Consider the following 18,181-nt stretch of genomic DNA (forward strand, 5'->3'; position numbering starts at 1 on the left):
GTCCATTTCCAGGGAAGGAAAGCACGTTTCTTCCCTTATCTCCAGCAGCACATATGCAAAGAGCTGATAATTCCAGGCTATGAGAGAGCTCTGCTCTGAAGTAGCTGTGCACAGTGGCACACAGCTGATAGCACAGCTCGCACGCGGATCATTTATAAAACTCCTGTCAAGGCCAAGATGAGCCTTGATGGGGCTTTGTGGGGGCGGCCGCCCTTGGCCCCCGCCTGCCCACTTCGATTAGCAACCCCGTCCTCCCCTTCTAGACTGTAGATCTTCTAACAGCGGTTAAAGTACCAGAGAGCACCCAGAAAAACCAATTCTTGTAATCAGGGCTCACGTTCAGTGTCACTTTCCCGCCTCGGAAGTACTGTAAGGGAATTTGCCCTCCACAGGGGGATTTTATTTTCCAGAAACTTGGAACATAAAGGTGGTCAAGCCCTGTGCATAGGGGATTCCTAGAATTAGAGAAGAATGCCCTGTTACAGAAAGAGAGGGAACCAGAGGGGCTCAGTGGACCAGAGTCTAGGCTAAGCTCTGTGTCCCGTTGGCTGCCTGACTTCTCAGACCTTTTTGTGCCTGACATGATGGGAGTGGGTAACGGGGTTTCTGAAATTCTTCCTATTTTAACATGCAGTGGTGCTGCTGCCTAGCAGAGTGGTTGTCCCACTAGCCTTTTCTAGAACATTCTTGCCTTTTTTGTTCCTACTTTCTTCATCTCTTCTTTGTCTCCTTCTCTTCCCACCTCCCTCTTTCTCCCCTCCTTTCCCTCTCTGTCCCTCTGTCCTCTCCCCCCCTACACACACACACACACACACACACACACACACACACACACACACACACATACATGCACGCTTCTCAGGGTCTGTAAACAGTAAGCTTGAGATCCTCACTAATTTAACTATACTTTACCTCTGCTATTTATAGTCCTTTATTGTAACTAAGTGTAGAATCATTCTTTAAAACTTACTTTTATTCTAAATGATTTTATCTTATCTTATCTTTTTAAAAACATTTTATTTATTTCTGAGAGAGAGAGACAGCATGAGCAGGGGAGGGCCAGAGAGAGGGAGACACAGAATCTGAAACAGGCTCCAGGCTCTGAGCTGTCAGCACAGAGCCCGACGCAGGGCTTGAACCCACGAACCGTGAGATCATGACCTGAGCTGAAGTCGGCCGCCCAACCGAGCCACCCAGGCGCCCCTATCTTATCATCTTCTCTTCTCTTCTCAGATGTATTGTGTTCTCAGGTGTATTGTATTCTCAGATGCCCTTAATTTTGCAAGTATTTTTCAAAGGGCTCAATCTCGTGACCCTGTGATCATGACCTGAGCCAAAATCAAAAGTTGGACGTTCAGCTGATGAAGCCTCCCACGGGCCCCTGGATATTCTTCGATATCTTCATACAACATGGAGAGAAGTGCATCAGTTCCCAATAGCCAGATACCTGTTAAGAACAGAATTTGGGGACCATGGGTACAGAGTTAAAAATTCTATTTTAAATCTTACAAATGCCTAAATTCCCCAGTGAAGTAAACTTAGAAGGAGAACATTGGAGTGAGGCAATGAGCCTTGTAAAATACTGGTCTATTTCTGTATTTCCTAAGAGTTGATGAACGAGATAATTTGTGGCCTTGCTTGGGAAAACTATGGTCCTACACAGACATGATGGATTAGTGCTTGAATTTATGATGTAAGATGACTCCTGCTCCTTCCCCTTCAGGATTATTCTCCCCTCTGACCTGGATCCAATTGTATTTTCTGTCCTTTCACGGAGCCCCGTCCAAAATTATGAACCAAGAAGGATTGACTTTTTTCTCTTCCCCTGGAGTGCCAACGAACATAATGTGGGTTTTGTTTGGTTGGTTGTTTTTTATTTTCGTAACGTTTATGTTTTTAGAGAGAGAGAGAGCAAGCATGAGCAGGGCAGGGGAAGAGAGAGGGGGACAGAGGATCTTAAGCAGGTTTCCTGCTGAGAGCACAGAACCTGATGCAGGGCTCAAACTCACAAACCTTGAGATCGTGACCTGAGCCAAAGTCAGATGCTTAACCAACTGAGCCACCCAGGTGCCCCACATTTTTTTATATTTATTTTTTAGAGATACAGATAGAGCGTGAGTGGGAAAGGGTCAGAGAGAGAGGGAGACACAGAATCTGAAACAGGCTCCAGGCTCTGAGCCGTCAGCACAGAGCTCAGTGCCGGGCTTGAACTCAGAAATGGCGAGATCATGGCCTAGGTTTAGCCGACTGAGCCACCCAGGCGCCCCGGTTGGTTGTTTTTTAAATGAGTTTTCTCCCTTTGTCCCCAAGCCTGGGGAGAGTTAAGAAACGTTTCTCTTTCCTTACTTGGGTCATTCACAGTTTTACAAGGAATCTGCTATCAAGGGCCCCGGGAAATATACCAGGTTTTTACAAAGTTTGATGTTGACGTACCTTGATGACGGTTTGGTTGTTAGAATCACACATCCAGAGGCGCCCAGGTGGCTCAGTCAGGTGAGTGACCGACTTCAGCTCAGATCATGATCTTCCAGCTCATGAGTTTGAACCCCGTGTCGGGCTCTATGGTGACAGCTCCTGCTTTCAGATTCTGGGTCTCTCTCTCTGCCCCTCCCCCGCTCATGCTCTGTCTCTCTCAAAAAATAAACATTTTAAAAAAAAGAAAAAGAATCGCACATCTCGATTCGGTCAGTGTGGGAGCCGGTTCAAAAACATAAGTCTTCCTCTCCCCCAGAAGCCAACTCAAACAACAACTGAAGGGAGTTTTCTTTCCAGCCTTATAAGTCACGTTTGGAGTGGGGTCTGACATCACAGCGGTGGGAGAAGAAATACGGATGTGTTTGGACCGTGGCCCGAGGGACAGGGGGCTGACAGTGCCAGGAGTCCACAGGAGCTTTCCTGCTCCAGGCTCACGCCATCGGGGACCCCTGGGAACCACCTTCGCGCCAAGGCCGTGCAGAGAGCATGCTTTTCCTAGAATTTTCTGTGGCCGGAGGCTTCCGAAAGCAGAAAATACTGTACAGAAAAAGAAAATGCGTGGGGAGCGCGAGCGCAAGGGCAGATTTATTGATGCGTCAAGGTAAATTACATGTGTGTTACAACTCAGGGACTTTTCCTAGCAGCCTGCCTGTCCTCCCCTTACGGAAGGAAGTCTTCGCAAACCATGTTCTATCTCTTGCCTGTTTGCTAGATTCCAAGCAGATCGATTTGCACCGTGTGATGAATAGGGAAGTGGAGCCGCGCATGCTCAGGTTTTGACAGAATATCGAAGCTGGCCAGTAACGTCAGTCGCAGAGCCCTCCTAGAGCCGCTGCGTATCTGGGGAGGTTCAGAGATTTCCCTTCTGTCTCTTTTCACTCATCCCTGGGTGTCTTTGGACACGTCCCTTTCCCTCTCTGGACCGATCTCTTCGGCTGTGAAATTATGTTAATAATTCTAGCTTTTCGCTGCTGGCGTGAGATGCGAGAAATACACGTCAGATCGGGGTCTGTCTGTGGTAAATGCTTAGTAAGTGGTCATTGGCTTCTCTCTTCAGACACCTCCTTTTGAAATCGTGGCTGCCCTGTGCCTGTTATTTTTAACATAGTCCTATCTGAAACTTCATCTCCTAACAGGTCTAGCAATGACATCTTATTGTGTTGTTTGGGGCACAGAGAAAGGTCTCCTTCGTTACTGCCTTATGGGATGCAGCAAGAGCACCCATTTCCTGGACTTCACTGGTCTTTATTCTGCCTCCAAGCACTAGGAAAATGCCTAGTGCTGGGCTAGATGCTGGGCTAACCTCAGCATCTTCCCTTGGCGTCATTTGTTCGTGCTGCGTTCTTTCAGACCTCATTGATTTTGGGATGAACACTGTTGATGCCGCGTGGCCCTGCCTAATGATTTATACAGATCTTCTGATGCCATTTGGTGGGGTCACACTTCCGAACGGAGCAGGTTTGAGGCTGCGCAGAGTTGTAAATCTGACCTGTTGACAGTGAGTTTAAGTCCTGTGCCGTACACGGAGTCCTGGAGGTGGGAAGGTCCTAGAAATGTGGAGGACAATAGGCTTATGACTTTGCTGATGAAGAAGCCAAGGCCCAGAGGACTGAAGTGAGTCGCTCAAGATCGCGCATTGCAGGAACAGCAAAGTCAAGACGGATCCTCTTTACCGTTCCCAGTGTTGAGTTTCCTGTAAAACGCCGTTGCCTTCATGGAGATAGGTGATCTATCCATGCCATATTTTATGATGAAATCAATAATGTTTTGTCCTCACTAGAATTCTTAGGCAGAATTTCCAGCCTCCTCGAAGCACCTCTTCCTTTCCCGCATCAGCCTCCCCACCCCCAATCGAGGTCTTTAGCCCCTTAAGTTCAGGTCATGTGGGAAGAGTGTCCCACCCTGACTAACCACCTACTTCTTTTCTTCGTCCGTTCTGACGTGCAGAAGGACACATTTTTCCATCTGTATTCGGTTCAGAGTTTGGGTCTCCCAGGCTCTTCACAGCTACCCCTGGACGGCTTTCTCACATTCTCACGTTTGCCATCCGTAGAATTCGCCCATCCAAGTGTCGAATTCACCCATCCAAGCCGTCATCGGTGCATTCTCATCCTGTACTGACTTTGTCTTATCCCGTGCAATGGAAATGACCTTGCACTAGGCATTGGGGCGCCCATGTATCCCCTTCCATATACGGACTGTGGGAACTTGTGCATGCTGCTTAAACTCTCTGAATCTCCGCCTGCTCATCAGAAAAATTGGGGAGCACGGTACCCATCTTATCTCTCCTGGGGCTGTGTAAAGATTAAATGAGGAAGCAACTGCTAAGATGCTTTGCAAACAATCCATTCTTGACTCTCTCTGTACCCCTGTTGACACTCTAAAGATACATCCACTATGATGCCTGGTGCATAAACACCACTGCGCATACAGCACCATGACAATCAGTGGCCCCGGTGTGGGACAGAGGTTTGGTGGCTCCTGTTGTGTTCACTTATCTGGGCGAGGGGGAGAGGACCACTGATTGCCGTGCATGGGAGCTCAGCTCCTTTTCCTGTATGTTCGGAATTTCCACATGTTGGAGATCTCGTTGCTTTAGCAAATGCACTGTTTTGAAAGGCATGTTTCTTATGGAGAATTGGGGAGAATTGGTCCATTTGGTTTCTCTAAGTGTTGTAAACTTTTTACCGCAGTGTCACCAAATTCAGAAAAGGACACAAATCCTGCCTTACAGAGTGGGACGCTTCCACCTCTCCAGAGGCAACTATGCCCCTTCTAGTCACCCATTCCCCCAAGGGTAACCCCTGTCCTGACATCTAACCTTGTATGTGGAGTTTGCCTGTTTTTGAACTTCTTAGGAGGTAAATCACTCAATACATATGATTTTGTGTCTGACTTGGGTTTGTTAGTAACATTGTGTTACCTTGTGGGATTCATTCACAATTTGGAGTCATTCATACCAATTCTGTATAGTATTATATATATATATGTATATACACACATACATATATGCATATAGGTATATACATACATATGTATGTGTATACTGTTTACATCATTAAAAAAGATATATATACACATATAAACATTTACACATACGTATATGTATACATGCATTTACATATGTGTATATATACATTTATACATATATATCCTCCTCTTTTTTTTTTTAAATTTTTTAATGTTTATTTTTGAGAGAGAGAGACAGAGCATGAGCAGGGGAGGGGCAGAAAGAGAGGGAGACACAGAATCTGAAACAGGCTCCAGGGCTCTGAGCTGTCAGCACAAAGCCTGACATGGGGCTCGAACTCACAGACCGCAAGATCATGACCTGAGCAGAAGTCAAACTGAACCACCCAGGCGTTCCTAAATCCTTCTGTTTTTTTGATGGTCCTTTGGGAAGCTTGCCTTTTGAGCTCTTATGATTAACTGTGAATGATCATGACCATGTCTTTTGATGAACATATGAATGACTTCTAAATTTTTTTAATGGTTATTCACCTTTGAGAGAGAAAGAGACTGAGCATGAGTTGGGGAGAGGCAGAGAAAGAGGGAGACACAGACTCCGAAGCAGGCTCCAGGCTCTGAGCTGTCAGCACAGAACCTGATGCAGGGCTTGAACTCCAGAACTGTGGGATCATGACCCGAGCTGAAGTCAGGCACTTAACTGACTGAGCCACCCAGGCGCCCCGTGTACTTCTTTTGCATATAATCCTGGGAACACAAATGCTGGGCCATAGTGTATGCATACGTTTGGCTTTGGTAGATAGTCCCAAATAGTTTTCTAAAGTCATTATGCCAATTTATACTCAGACTAAGAGGGAGTCAGTTGTTCCACATCTTTGTCCATATTTGGAATTCTCTGTGGTTTTTCTTCTAGCCATTCACGTTGGGTGTGTGTTACTGTGTTTTAATTTGCATTTCCTTATGACTAATGAAGTGCAGTACCTTTTCCTATGTTGATTGACTATTTAGGTACTGTGATTTGTATGCAGTGCCTGTTCAAGACATTTGCCCGTTTTTCTTTTCTGATGTCTAGTTGTTGGTTTTTTTTTTCAACTCATTGATATGTAGGAACTCTTTAGTATTGGGGATACGAATCTTTTGTCAAGTATATGTATTTTAAATATCTTCTGTCCTTCTAACATTTGTCTTTTTATTCTTTTCATGGTCCCATGTGATGAACAGAAGTTCCTATTTTTAATATAGTCCAATCCATCATTCATTTCTCTGTGGTTATTCTTTTAAGATACTTAAGAAATACTTGTCCCCTTCAATCACTAAGATGCTGTCTTAGGTTCCCTTCCAAAAGTTTTTATTATTTTGTCATTCTTATTTATGTGTACCAGCCATCTGGAATTGATTTTTCTCTATGGGGAAAGAACAAGATTTATTTTTCCATGTGAATAGCCGGTTGACCAAACTAAAAATACAATGAGGGAGGGTAATTTCTTAAGGAAGAAGTACCTCCAGAGAGGGCCAGTAGCAGTTCCAGGGGGAGGGTGGGGAGGAGCAGGAAGACAGTGTGAATTCAGGGGAAATGACCCGAATAAATACAAAAGATGAAGCACATGATGAGGTGGGCCCTCTTTTATACTTTCTTGAATGTGTAACACGTGCAATGAATATGTGTTGTTGAGTGCCGTCAAGGGCTACCTCTTGGTGGTGCCCTTGACCATGCAGGGGATGGGGGTGCACACAGAGCTAGAGCGGTGGGGTGGCCTTGTCTCTAGGACCGTCACTGGGGCCCTGTCGTGGAGGCAGATCTGTGTGTTTAGCAGTGTAGCAGGAGGAGAGCCTTCTGGGTCACCTGAGTACTTTTACTCAGTCGACTTCAGGCTTAGGTGAAAGAGAACAGACTATGTAGCAGGTGTATTATGGTTCCTACTTGGCCATTTCCTGCACCACAGAGAGCTAAGAAAGCTGCTCAGATATAACTGGAGGCCCGGGGCGCCTGGGTGGCTTAGTCGGTTAAGCGTCCGACTTTCGCTTGGGTCATGATCTCGCGGCTCGTGGGTTCGAGCCCCGCGTCGGGCTCTGTGGTGACTGCCAGCTCAGAGCCTGGAGCCTGTTTCAGTCTGTCACTCCCTCTCTCTCTGACCCTCCCCTGCTCATGCTGTCTCTCTCTCTCTCCTAGAAATAAATAAAACATTAAAATAAATAAATAAATAAATAAAAATAAATAAAAATAAAAAAATAGATATAACTGGAGGCCCATAGAGATTGATCCTGGTGAGAGTGATCAGATCCAAAATGAAACCCCAGGACTTCTGGGTGCACAACATTCCGAGTGACATGAAAGAGGTTCCTTGTGGGAGTAGTTGCACCACATGGCACGGGAAGGAATTGACGCCCCTTAAAAACCAAGCTCACCTCTCTTCCACCCTAACAGGCCGGTCCTTCCAAATCGCTTGGCTTTGCCAGTCTGTGGCTTTCAAACCAGATACCGTCATTGTTGGACTATCAAACATATAGTACCTCGAATGGAAGGTGTGTGGAAGTCCCAGGAGCGTGTCAGAGGGTCTCTGATCTGGAACCTTGTGATCGGGACTGGATGGGGTTTCCCTAGTGGCTGGAAATTCCATATCAGGCATCGCCTTCTCGAGAACAATTCTTGGTATGTCCCTTGCCATAATGGTCACGTCTGTACTGCCTCGTTCAGTAGTGCTGAGTGCATTTACAGTGTGGACCAGTCATTCTCCAGAACTCTTTTCATCTCACAAAACTAAAACTGTGTAGGTTAAACAACTCTCCCCCTGTCCTCCCCCCCCCACCCATAACCTCTGGGAACAACCATTTTTGACTTTCTGTTTCTACCACGCAACAGCTCTAGAAACTTCACAGTGTTTATCCGTCTGTGACTGGCTTGTTTCTCAGCACAACGTCCTCAGGGTCCATCCGTGTTGGAGCACATGTCAGAATCCCCTTCCTTTTTAAGGCTGAAGCATATTCCGTTGTATATATGGAGCCTGCTTTGTTTATCCATTCGTCTGCTGATGGACACTTGGGTTGCTTTCACTTTTTGCCCATTTGTGACTCTTGCTGTGTCCCTGTGGGTGCTATCCGCTTTGTAATAATCCTTCATTTGCTTATGAGATTCCCCTCTTACCCTTGGCTTCCTCAGGAGGGGGGGAAAAAAGGCTTATCTAATTTTTCCTCGAAATTCTAAAAAAATTTTTAAATGTTTTTGATTTATTTTTGAGACAGAGACAGAGCATGAGCGGGAGAGGGGCAGAGAGAGAGGGAGATACAAAATCCGAAGCAGGCTCCAGGCTCTGAGCTCTTAGCACAGAGCCCAACGCGGGGCTTGAACCCACAAACCAGGAGATCACGACCTGAGTTTAACCAACTGAGCCACCCAGGCGCCCCTAGAAATTTTCGTTTTTTTAAATTTTTTTAATGTTCATTTTTGAGAGAGGGAGGGGCAGAGAGAGGGAGACACAGAATCCAAAACAGGCTCCAGGCTCTGAGCTGTCAGCACAGAGCCAAACGCAGGGCTCAAACCCACGAACCACGAGATCATGACCTGAGCCGAAGTCAGATGCTCAACCAACTGAGCCACCCAGGCGCCCCTAGAAGTTCTCAGTTTACCCATTTCTCTCTCTCCATACCTGCTACTAATGTCTCTAAATTTTTGTCACAGTTTAGAGGTGAAGTTAGGAGAGTGTACAGTTAGCTGGGAATTGAGGCTTCGTAGGACCTACCCTTCCTATCTACCAGTCGAATTTCTCACTCCCCACCCCAACTTGTTCTGTTTTTAGGGAAACTTCACGGGTCTTATTGCACTCACCTTTCTTCTCCTTTAGCCTGTCTGATATTTCTACAAAACCTTCATGATACCGGGACGGCTTTTTCCCTGCCCATTCGGGACCCAATTCCTGGCCCAGCATAGGGTCCAAGTATATGCCTCACTCATTAAGGAAGGATTTGCAAGTTTCTCTTACACACTTTGAAATACGATATTCCAAATTACACGTGCATCTCGTTTTCAGTGACAGACGAGCTCGATTTTGAACGTGAAAATTCAAATTGCAGTCTGAAAAGGAATAAAGAAATTAAAAAGGAGATTCCTCTTTAACGAATCCTGTTTTGAGTCCTTTTACAGCGTAAGCTTCGTGAAGGATTGATTTAGATGATGACTACTCGTTTTTGGAGAAAGTAGCTTGCAGGCAGCTTCAGGTAACTCTGACTCCCATGCTAACCCGGTCCGTTCTCCTCTTCCTGGAGATGACAGTAATGAATGTGTTTTTCTTCTGAAATCCCATTTTTAGCTGTTTCCTCTTTTAAACGCCTATCTTGGAGAGCTCTTTCCCCTTCTCTGTTGAGATTTGAAATATGGTTTCTTTTTTCAGAGACATTAGTAGGATTTCCTCTGGTGCAGAGATTAGCCGTAATCTCTGCTGATAGGCTGCTGGGAAATTGTGTGTTCTTCAGAGATGAGAGAGAGATTGAGATCACCAACCAGTAGTTGCTGAGCAAACTATGTTTTCTCTATTTTACTGGCCAACAGAGGAGGTCGAGTAGTGCAAAGTCCGAGATCTTAGGAAAGGAGGCAAGAATGCAGACTTTTTTTTTTTTTTAATCAACCAATCCTCTTTCTCATCCCGTCACTGATTTTAGTGTTTGCTTTCGCTGCCCAGGCCTTTTCACACAGTTGATCAGATTTCCTTTACTGATTTATGCCAACGATGTCTGGATGGATCTCTAGGCTTGTCTTGGAAAAGGGTAACCTAAGCTTCCAGAGTGGATTGACCTCAGCAGCTTCTCAGGTCTCTGTGGGGGTAGTCACAGCGACAAGTCTATGAATTGATGTCACACACAGACACCAGGAATCTGGGTCTTCCTCAGGGCGACACTGAACTCTGGTCTTTGCTTTATCTTAACCCAGACCGGAAGGCATATGTAAGGAGTGGGGGCTGGGTAGCATGAAAGGTTCTTTGGCAAAAAGAATGGCAGGTTTCTTAAAACAACAAAAAGCAACCGAAATCAGACAGCTAATTATCGAGTCCTTCTCCGAGGACAAAAGTAAAGACAGCCTGACTAAGCAAGAATCTGAGAATCCCGGCATCACTAAACTAACCCAAGATCAATGGCGTATTGCTATAAATATTAAGGAATCTATGCCAAATATAATGCCAGTGGGAAACAGAATTGGTTTTTCTTCACTTTTTATTTAAATTCCAGTTAGTTAATATGCAGTGTAATAATATTAGTTTCAGTTGTACAATATAGGGATTCACTAATTCCATAGATCATGTAGTGCTTATTGTACATGCCCTCCTAAATCCCCATCGCCCATTTAACCATTCCCCCCACCTCCCCTCTCGTAACCATCGGTTTGTTCTCCATATTTAAGAGTCTGTCTTGGTTTGCTTCTCTCTCTCTCTTTTCATTTTTTTCTCATTTGTTTTAGTTCTTTGATTCCACATAAACAAAATCGTATGGTATTTGTCTTTCTCAGACTGACTTATTTCACTCAGCGTAATACCCTCCAGTTTCATCCACGTTACTACAAATGGAAAGATTTCGCTCTTTTTTCATGGCTGTGTAATATTCCATTGTATATAAATACCGCATCGTCTTTATCTTTCCATCAATCGTTGGATGCTTGGGCTGTTTCCATACTTTGTCTGTTGTAGATAATGTTGCTGTAAACATTGGGGTGCACGTATCCCTTTGAATTAGTAATCTTATATTCTTTGAGTATTCTTATATTCTTTGGGTAAATACCCAGTAGTGCAATTGCTGGGTCATAGGGTAGTTCTATTTTTAACTTTTTGAGGAGCTTCCATATTGTTTTTGGCAGTGGTTACACCAATTTGCATGCCCACCAAAGAAAAGTGCATGAGGGTCCCCTTTTCTCCACATCCTTGCCAGCACCTGTTGGGGAACCAAAATGTCTGTGAACCAGTTAACGTGATGTCTGAGACAGACTTTCAGGTAATTCATTTGTAGAAATGGAGGGGATTATGAATGACGTGAAATCGGCCACTAGTTTTTATTTTTTTGAAGTTGGATGTAAGGGACATGAGATTTGCATTACCTTCCTCTTTATGTTGGGGCGTGTTTGAAAATTTTCTTAATATAACGTTAGCAAACAGCGTAGGTGGGACAAAATTCTAGGAACTTAACAAAGGCAAAGTCACGTAACGCAAAGAACATTATCTTAACTACGAGACAAAATAGAAATGCATAACCAAATTAGGTGAAAAATACAGTCCAACCTTTAGAATTTAAAATAAAAAGCAATCCCAGGTAATACCTGGATAAAAAAGGAAATAAAAAGTATAAAACGCAATTGACTAAATATTTATTAAAATGACAACAGTGCATGTGAAAACGTGAGACTTGACCAAATCTCTACGTAAAGGGGAAATAATAGTCTCAAAATGCTTTTATTACTTGAGAGGAGAGATTGAAAATAAATGAAGCATCCTGCAAAATCAATCAGAAGAACAGAGCATAAAAGGAAAAAGAATAAAGGGAGCATTAGAAAGCTAAAATGCAGGGGCGCCTGGGTGGCTTAGTCGGTTAAGCGTCCGACTTCCGCTTAGGTCATGATCTCACGGTTCGTGGGTTCGAGCCCCGCGTCGGGCTCTGTGCTGACTGCCAGCTCAGAGCCTGGAGGCTATTTCAGAGTCTGTGTCTCCCTCTCTCTCTGACCCTCCCCTGCTCACGCTCTCTCTCTCTCCTAGAAATAAATTTTTAAAAATATTTTTAAAAAAAAAGCTAAAATGCAAACAAATGAATTCAAAAAGATAAACGAATCTAGAAAGCGAAAGAAAGGCAGAAAACACAAAATTACGGGACACTGTAAAATTACAGTCAAGCCTGGCATGTAAGGCTGGGTGACTTTTAGAAGCATCTTATTGCCAGAGTTGACACAAGACAAAATATTTACAGAAACAAAAACAAAACATACAAAAACCCATAGAAGTTCTACACTGAAAATGTATTTGAAAATTCTAATTTCTTTCCTAAAAAGCAGCACCAGTATTAGATGGCTTCCATAGGTAATAACCACCAAATTTAAGGAACGGAAAATTAGTTTCTACTTAAACTTCTCTAGGATATAGAAAAATAGGAAACATTGCTCAACTAATTTTATTTGTGGAATAATTCCTATTCTAACAATTGATTCAGCTTTTAATCAAAAGAAAGACAGCCGGAACAGCTCGTAATGAATATGAATGAAAATCCAAAAGAAAATAATGATGAACCAAACCCGAGACTATATTAAAAGAAAACTACATCAGAAATGCTTTGTATTCCAGGAATAAAAGTGAATCCAGTGTAAGAGCATTTAGAAGTTCGATTCATCCTACAGTGGATGAAATGACAGATTTAGTTCAGTCATTGAAATAAATCCCCCAAATATATTTGTTCTAGTAATGATTTGTGCAACACCTATTTCTTGTAATAGAAAGATAGTGCTTTTATATCAGCTGGGGGATTTAATGGTAAAGGAGTACATTTACATTGGAAAAATAAATGGGTTTTATCTCTCTTGCTCACAATTTTAAAAACTGTTTATTATTTATTTTTAATTTTTTGAGAGACAGAGAGCAAGTAAGGGAGGGGTAGAGAGAAAGACATGGAATCTGAAGCAGGCTCCAGGCTCTGAGTTGTCAGCACAGAGCCCAACGCGGGGCTCGAACTCATGAGCTGTGAGATCATGACCTTAGCTGAAGTCAGAGGCTTAACTGACTGGGCCACCCAGGCGCCCCTGTTTATTTATTTTGAGAGAGAGAGAGAGAGAATGAGTGGGGAGGGTGCAGAGTGAGGGAAAGAGAAAGAGAGAGTGAGAGAAGCCCAAGCTGGCTCTGCACTGTCAGCTCGACATGGGACTCGATCCCACAAACCGTGAGATTATGACTTGAGTTGAAATCAAGATTCGGATGCTTAATCGACTGAGCCACCCCGGCGCCCCTCTCCTACTCAGACTTTTTGGCCCTGAAACCCATCAGTTCTCAGTAAGACCACATGCTTGAACTGGGTAGCAATGTCTGTTCCATCAAAACTCTGGTGGCATATTTTCCTTTCAGCATGGCAAAGTCATGGTGACGTTCATCAGGAAAAGTGAGCAGACAAGAATCAAAACCATTCTGAACAGAGAGCCAGAATCCTCTTTGTCCTGGTGAAAATATAACGTGATAATAACACGATAATTAATCCAGCCGATGGAGATCGGAACCAAGATACGTAGACTGTTGGAGTGGCACCTTTTCAAATAATTAGCTGAGTTTAATAAGTCTTGTTTGCTGCAGGAACATTCAGAAATTCTTTTTTTTTAAATTTTTTTATGTTTATTTATTTTTGAGAGAGAGAGAAACCGGTATGAGTGGCGGAGAGGCAGACACAGAATGCAAAACAAGAAACTCACTGAATATTTACTGATATTTATCAAACCAAATTATGGCCGCAGGGGAGGGGCAGAGAGAGACACAGAATCCGAAGACAAGCTCCAGGCTCTGAGCTGTCAGCACAGAGCCTGACATGGGGCTCAAACTCACAAACCGTGAGATCATGACCTGAGCCGAAATCAGACGCTTAATAGACTGAGCCACCCAGGCGCCCCGAACATTCAGAAATTCTGAAGGGAAGTATGCTGGGTACTGTGCAGTGTGGCATTATGGTAAATATAATTGCTGTGTTTATAAGAAAACCACGGAAAGTGTTCAGGGCACTTTGATACATCTCATAGTAGGATGATTGTGTTTATTATGATAGTCTGATTTGCCTGAAGAATTTCATCACGGTTATTTTCTTCCAGCATTGTGGGTTAATAATAATAATAATAATAATAGGCGCCTAGGTGGCTCAGTAGGTTAAGCCGTGACTTAGGCTGTGGTCATGATCTCATGGTTTGTGGGTTTGAGCCCCAAGTCGGGCTGTGTGCTGCCTGCTTTGGATTCTGTGTTCTTCTCCTCTCTCTGCCCCTCCCCTGCTCATGCTCTCTCTCTCCCTCTCTCAAAAATAAACATTAAAAATGTTACCAAAATAATAATAATACATATATAATAAAATGAATAATATAATTAAGAATTCCAATTATATAATTGTATATATAATTATTGTGTATAAATGTATTAATATACTTATATTATTATAATATATAAATAATGATTCTTATTATTTAATTATAATAAAATAATAATGATAAATGGCATAGTTCTTACTCTGTGCCAGTCTCCTAAGATATTGAGGTATATTAACTCCCTTAATCATCACTAAAAGCTGTGAGATCCGTAATATTCTTGTTTCCCTTGAGGCACAGCACTTGTTCAGCCTCTCGGCCTAGGGAGCGGGAGAGTCCGCCCTGAGCGCCGGCTCCCTGGCTCCCGCGTCTACAGGAACGCATCCCTCCTCGGAATGAGCTCTCTCTCTCTCTCTCTCTCTGTACAGCTGGGCAGGTCGCTCCTGTTTTAGGCTCTCACGTGACCTTTTGCTTTCCCCAGGGACCTGATGCCGCGGACCCTGGACGGGCAGATCACCATGGAGAAGACGCCCAGCTACTTCGTGACGCGCGAGGCGCCCGCGCGCATCTCGGCCATGTCCAAGGACACCAAGCTGATCGTGGTGGTGCGCGACCCGGTGACCCGGGCCATCTCGGACTACACGCAGACGCTGTCCAAGCGGCCGGACATCCCCACCTTCGAGAGCCTGACGTTCAAAAACCGCACGGCGGGCCTCATCGACACGTCGTGGAGCGCCATCCAGATCGGCATCTACGCCAAGCACCTGGAGCGCTGGCTGCGGCACTTCCCCATCGGCCAGATGCTCTTCGTGAGCGGCGAGCGGCTCATCAGCGACCCGGCCGGCGAGCTGGGCCGCGTGCAGGACTTCCTGGGCCTCAAGAGGATCATCACCGACAAGCACTTCTACTTCAACAAGACCAAGGGCTTCCCCTGCCTCAAGAAGGCCGAGGGCAGCGGCAAGCCCCACTGCCTGGGCAAGACCAAGGGCAGACCCCACCCCGAGATCGACCGCGAGGTGGTGCGCCGGCTGCGCGACTTCTACCGGCCGTTCAACTTGAAGTTCTACCAGATGACCGGCCAGGACTTCGGCTGGGATGGATGACGATATAATTTAAAAAGAAAAAAAAAATATCAAAATATAATATATTTTTGTACCGATCGGTAGAGAAGAAGGCAGTTTAATATTTGCGCTGAACATATTTGTTTCGGTATTTTGTTTTTCGGAGTGAATGTTAAGAGCGCGTTTTCGCCCGGCCCCCCTCTCGCCTTCCAAAAGCCAACATTTGGGGCAACGAAAGAGGAAAGCCTCACTGTCTAAATACTTTCCATTTTCTACTTTTGTTTGATGGGTTCTAGACACGGTTATAAACCATGAGCATTGGTTGCCATTAAAACTTTGAGGAAAGTCCTGAGGGTAAATCGATCTCTCTCTCTCTGTCCCCACCTCTCTGTCTATTGTCTGTCCTTTCACAAGTCCCAGATAAAATGATCTCTCCTAGTGTTTCCTCCCTTGCGCCACTTTTTCAACAGCAGTTCCCAAGTAATAATCTCCCTGTGTTTGCACACCACTTCCCAGTTACCGTAGAACTTGCGAATCAAGCACCTTTTTCCATCCTTACATGAATGTGGGGTAAGCATAGAGATTATGATTCCCATTTTACGGATGATAAGGCAACTGAGTCTCAGGGACGTTTAATGACTTCTCGTAAGGCCGGACGGTGGACCTTGGGTAAAACCCCATCTTCTACGTTCCTTGTATCCTGCCTCTTTCTCCAGAGAAAACGGGAAACGAGTCACCTCTGCTTTTAGAAACAGTTAGTTTGAGGATGATTGGAGATAGGACAGAGAGGGTGTCTTATTGCCTTCTAAAGTTCCGGGCTGGTTTTGTGACACCCACAGAGAGTCACCTGTGTCCAAAGACAGCACTCAGGTATGGACACAGCATCTTTTTTTTTTTTTAATTTTTTATAGTTTATTTATTTTTCAGAGACAGCGCATGAGTGGGGGAGGAGCAGAGAGAGAGGGAGACACAGAATCTGAAACCGGCTCCAGGCTCTGAGCTGTCAGCACAGAGCCTAATGCAGGGCTCGAACCCACGAACCGTGAGATCTGACCTGAGCCGAAGTCGGACGCTCAACGGACTGGGCCACCCACGTGCCCCAGGACACATCTTTTAAGAGCCAGTCTTGGCTTGTTGAAATACCCTGAGATATAGCAATCTTGGTTTGGTTGAGGTTGAGAGAAATTATTGGATTCGTTTCTGGAAAACTAGATGGATAATCGCACTAGGAATGGGGGAAAAAATGGTAGGAGCGTAACTTACCTATTTGTGGTTTTCACCGTATTTTTTTTTTTTTAAGGAAAAACCCACTTCAGCAAGAGCTTATGAGTATGAATCTTTTATGTTACCTCTTTTTTTTTTAACAAAGAAAGCTGGTTTCTCTTTGTAATATGTCATTGCTAATCTTGGAGCTAATAGTAAAAAAAAAAAATCAATAAATGTCATTATTTCTCACAGGTGGAAGATTCTCACCGTCACTTTCTCCCTCCACCCCCCACTTCCGATTCGTACCAAGGATAACCAAATATTCATTAGTATTTGGAAAATATTCTAAGAAATATAGATGTGGATAAAATGCCAGTTTTTTTTTCTTTTCCCATCTATTTCTCTCCTCCCCCTCCCTTTAAATAGCTCAAATAAATCAATAGTTTATTAAGAGTATTCCTTTCCTCTCTGAGTGGGCATTAACAAGATTAGCATTAATGGGAATTAAATTGGTTTAGAGAGAAGCACATATGCACGAAATATATAAAACATTTATAATTAGTCTGTCAGCAACATTTTATTACAGTGCTAAGCCCAAGAGGAAAATGTCTCCCATCTCATGGAAGTTTTCCATATCTGCCAAAAATTTAAAGGCCCAGACCCTACAGTATTCAAAAATAAGAGTTCTTTTTCTTCTCCGGCATTGTCACACAAAAGAAACTAGAGTCGTCTGCAAATATGCACCACGTATGACTCCGCCGTAGACGCCATTATCAGGGGAAATAAATCTTTGCTGAGAGACGTAACACGGGATTCAGATGAAGGGGAAAAAATTACTTAAGTTTTGAGATATTCTGACATTGCTCCAAACCCTTGACTTCCTGTACAAATATCCCATTTATGAGAGTTAAGAAAACACCAATTCCACGTCTCCTTTGCCCCGTTGATTTCCTTGCCTTCACTGCCCTTAATTTTCCAACGCAGCACCCGTTTTTGGTATACGTAAATCCTCACTTTCGGAAACGAGAGACTCCTCTTAAACTCTTTGGTGTCTTTTCTCTCAACTCATTTTCTTCGTACTTCTGATTCGTTGGTAAGCGTTTGCCTGGGATTATTGCACAAGGAAGCTAGTGCGTTTGACAGTTGTATTCCGCCATTTCTCTCTTTGTGTTAAGAGATAATAAAAGAATGGAATTGAGTTCAAAATACCTCTTCTTGCATGTAGATTTCTTTGAAATTCATATTATTTTTCAAAAATGAATGACTCTAGAGCCCTCCAGGAGAGCTTTCTAACTTCTAAAGTTTCACAAGAGGGTCCAAAGTTACAGATCCCAGCCAAACAGACCTAGAGCCAAACAGACCTAAAAGTTTCCTCCAGAGCAGAAATTGCACTTACTCTTGCAGTGCGTGGACTTGGCTTCAGATTTCTTTTGTCCATTTAGCTATACCAAATAATAGGTTT

The 18,181-nt window shown here is 44.0% G+C and overlaps 1 protein-coding gene across 1 annotated transcript; it reads left to right on the forward strand.

The window, feature by feature from the left end:
• The first annotated feature begins 14,938 nt into the window (after positions 1–14,938).
• On the forward strand, positions 14,939–16,452 carry LOC144217146 (heparan sulfate glucosamine 3-O-sulfotransferase 3A1). Its single transcript, XM_077746686.1, has one exon. It carries the CDS (start codon positions 14,941–14,943, stop codon positions 15,553–15,555), a length of 615 nt encoding a protein of 204 aa, XP_077602812.1. The 5' UTR covers positions 14,939–14,940; the 3' UTR covers positions 15,556–16,452.
• The last annotated feature ends 1,729 nt before the right edge of the window (positions 16,453–18,181 follow it).

This window comes from Crocuta crocuta, unplaced genomic scaffold, assembly GCF_008692635.1.
Source record: "Crocuta crocuta isolate KB4526 unplaced genomic scaffold, BGI_CrCroc_1.0 scaffold139, whole genome shotgun sequence".
Lineage (NCBI taxonomy): Eukaryota > Metazoa > Chordata > Mammalia > Carnivora > Hyaenidae > Crocuta > Crocuta crocuta.

Excerpts from the sequence above, each read along its gene's own strand:
- LOC144217146 (XM_077746686.1), top strand. The coding sequence starts at position 14,941 with ATGCCGCGGACCCTGGACGGGCAGATCACCATGGAGAAGACGCCCAGC.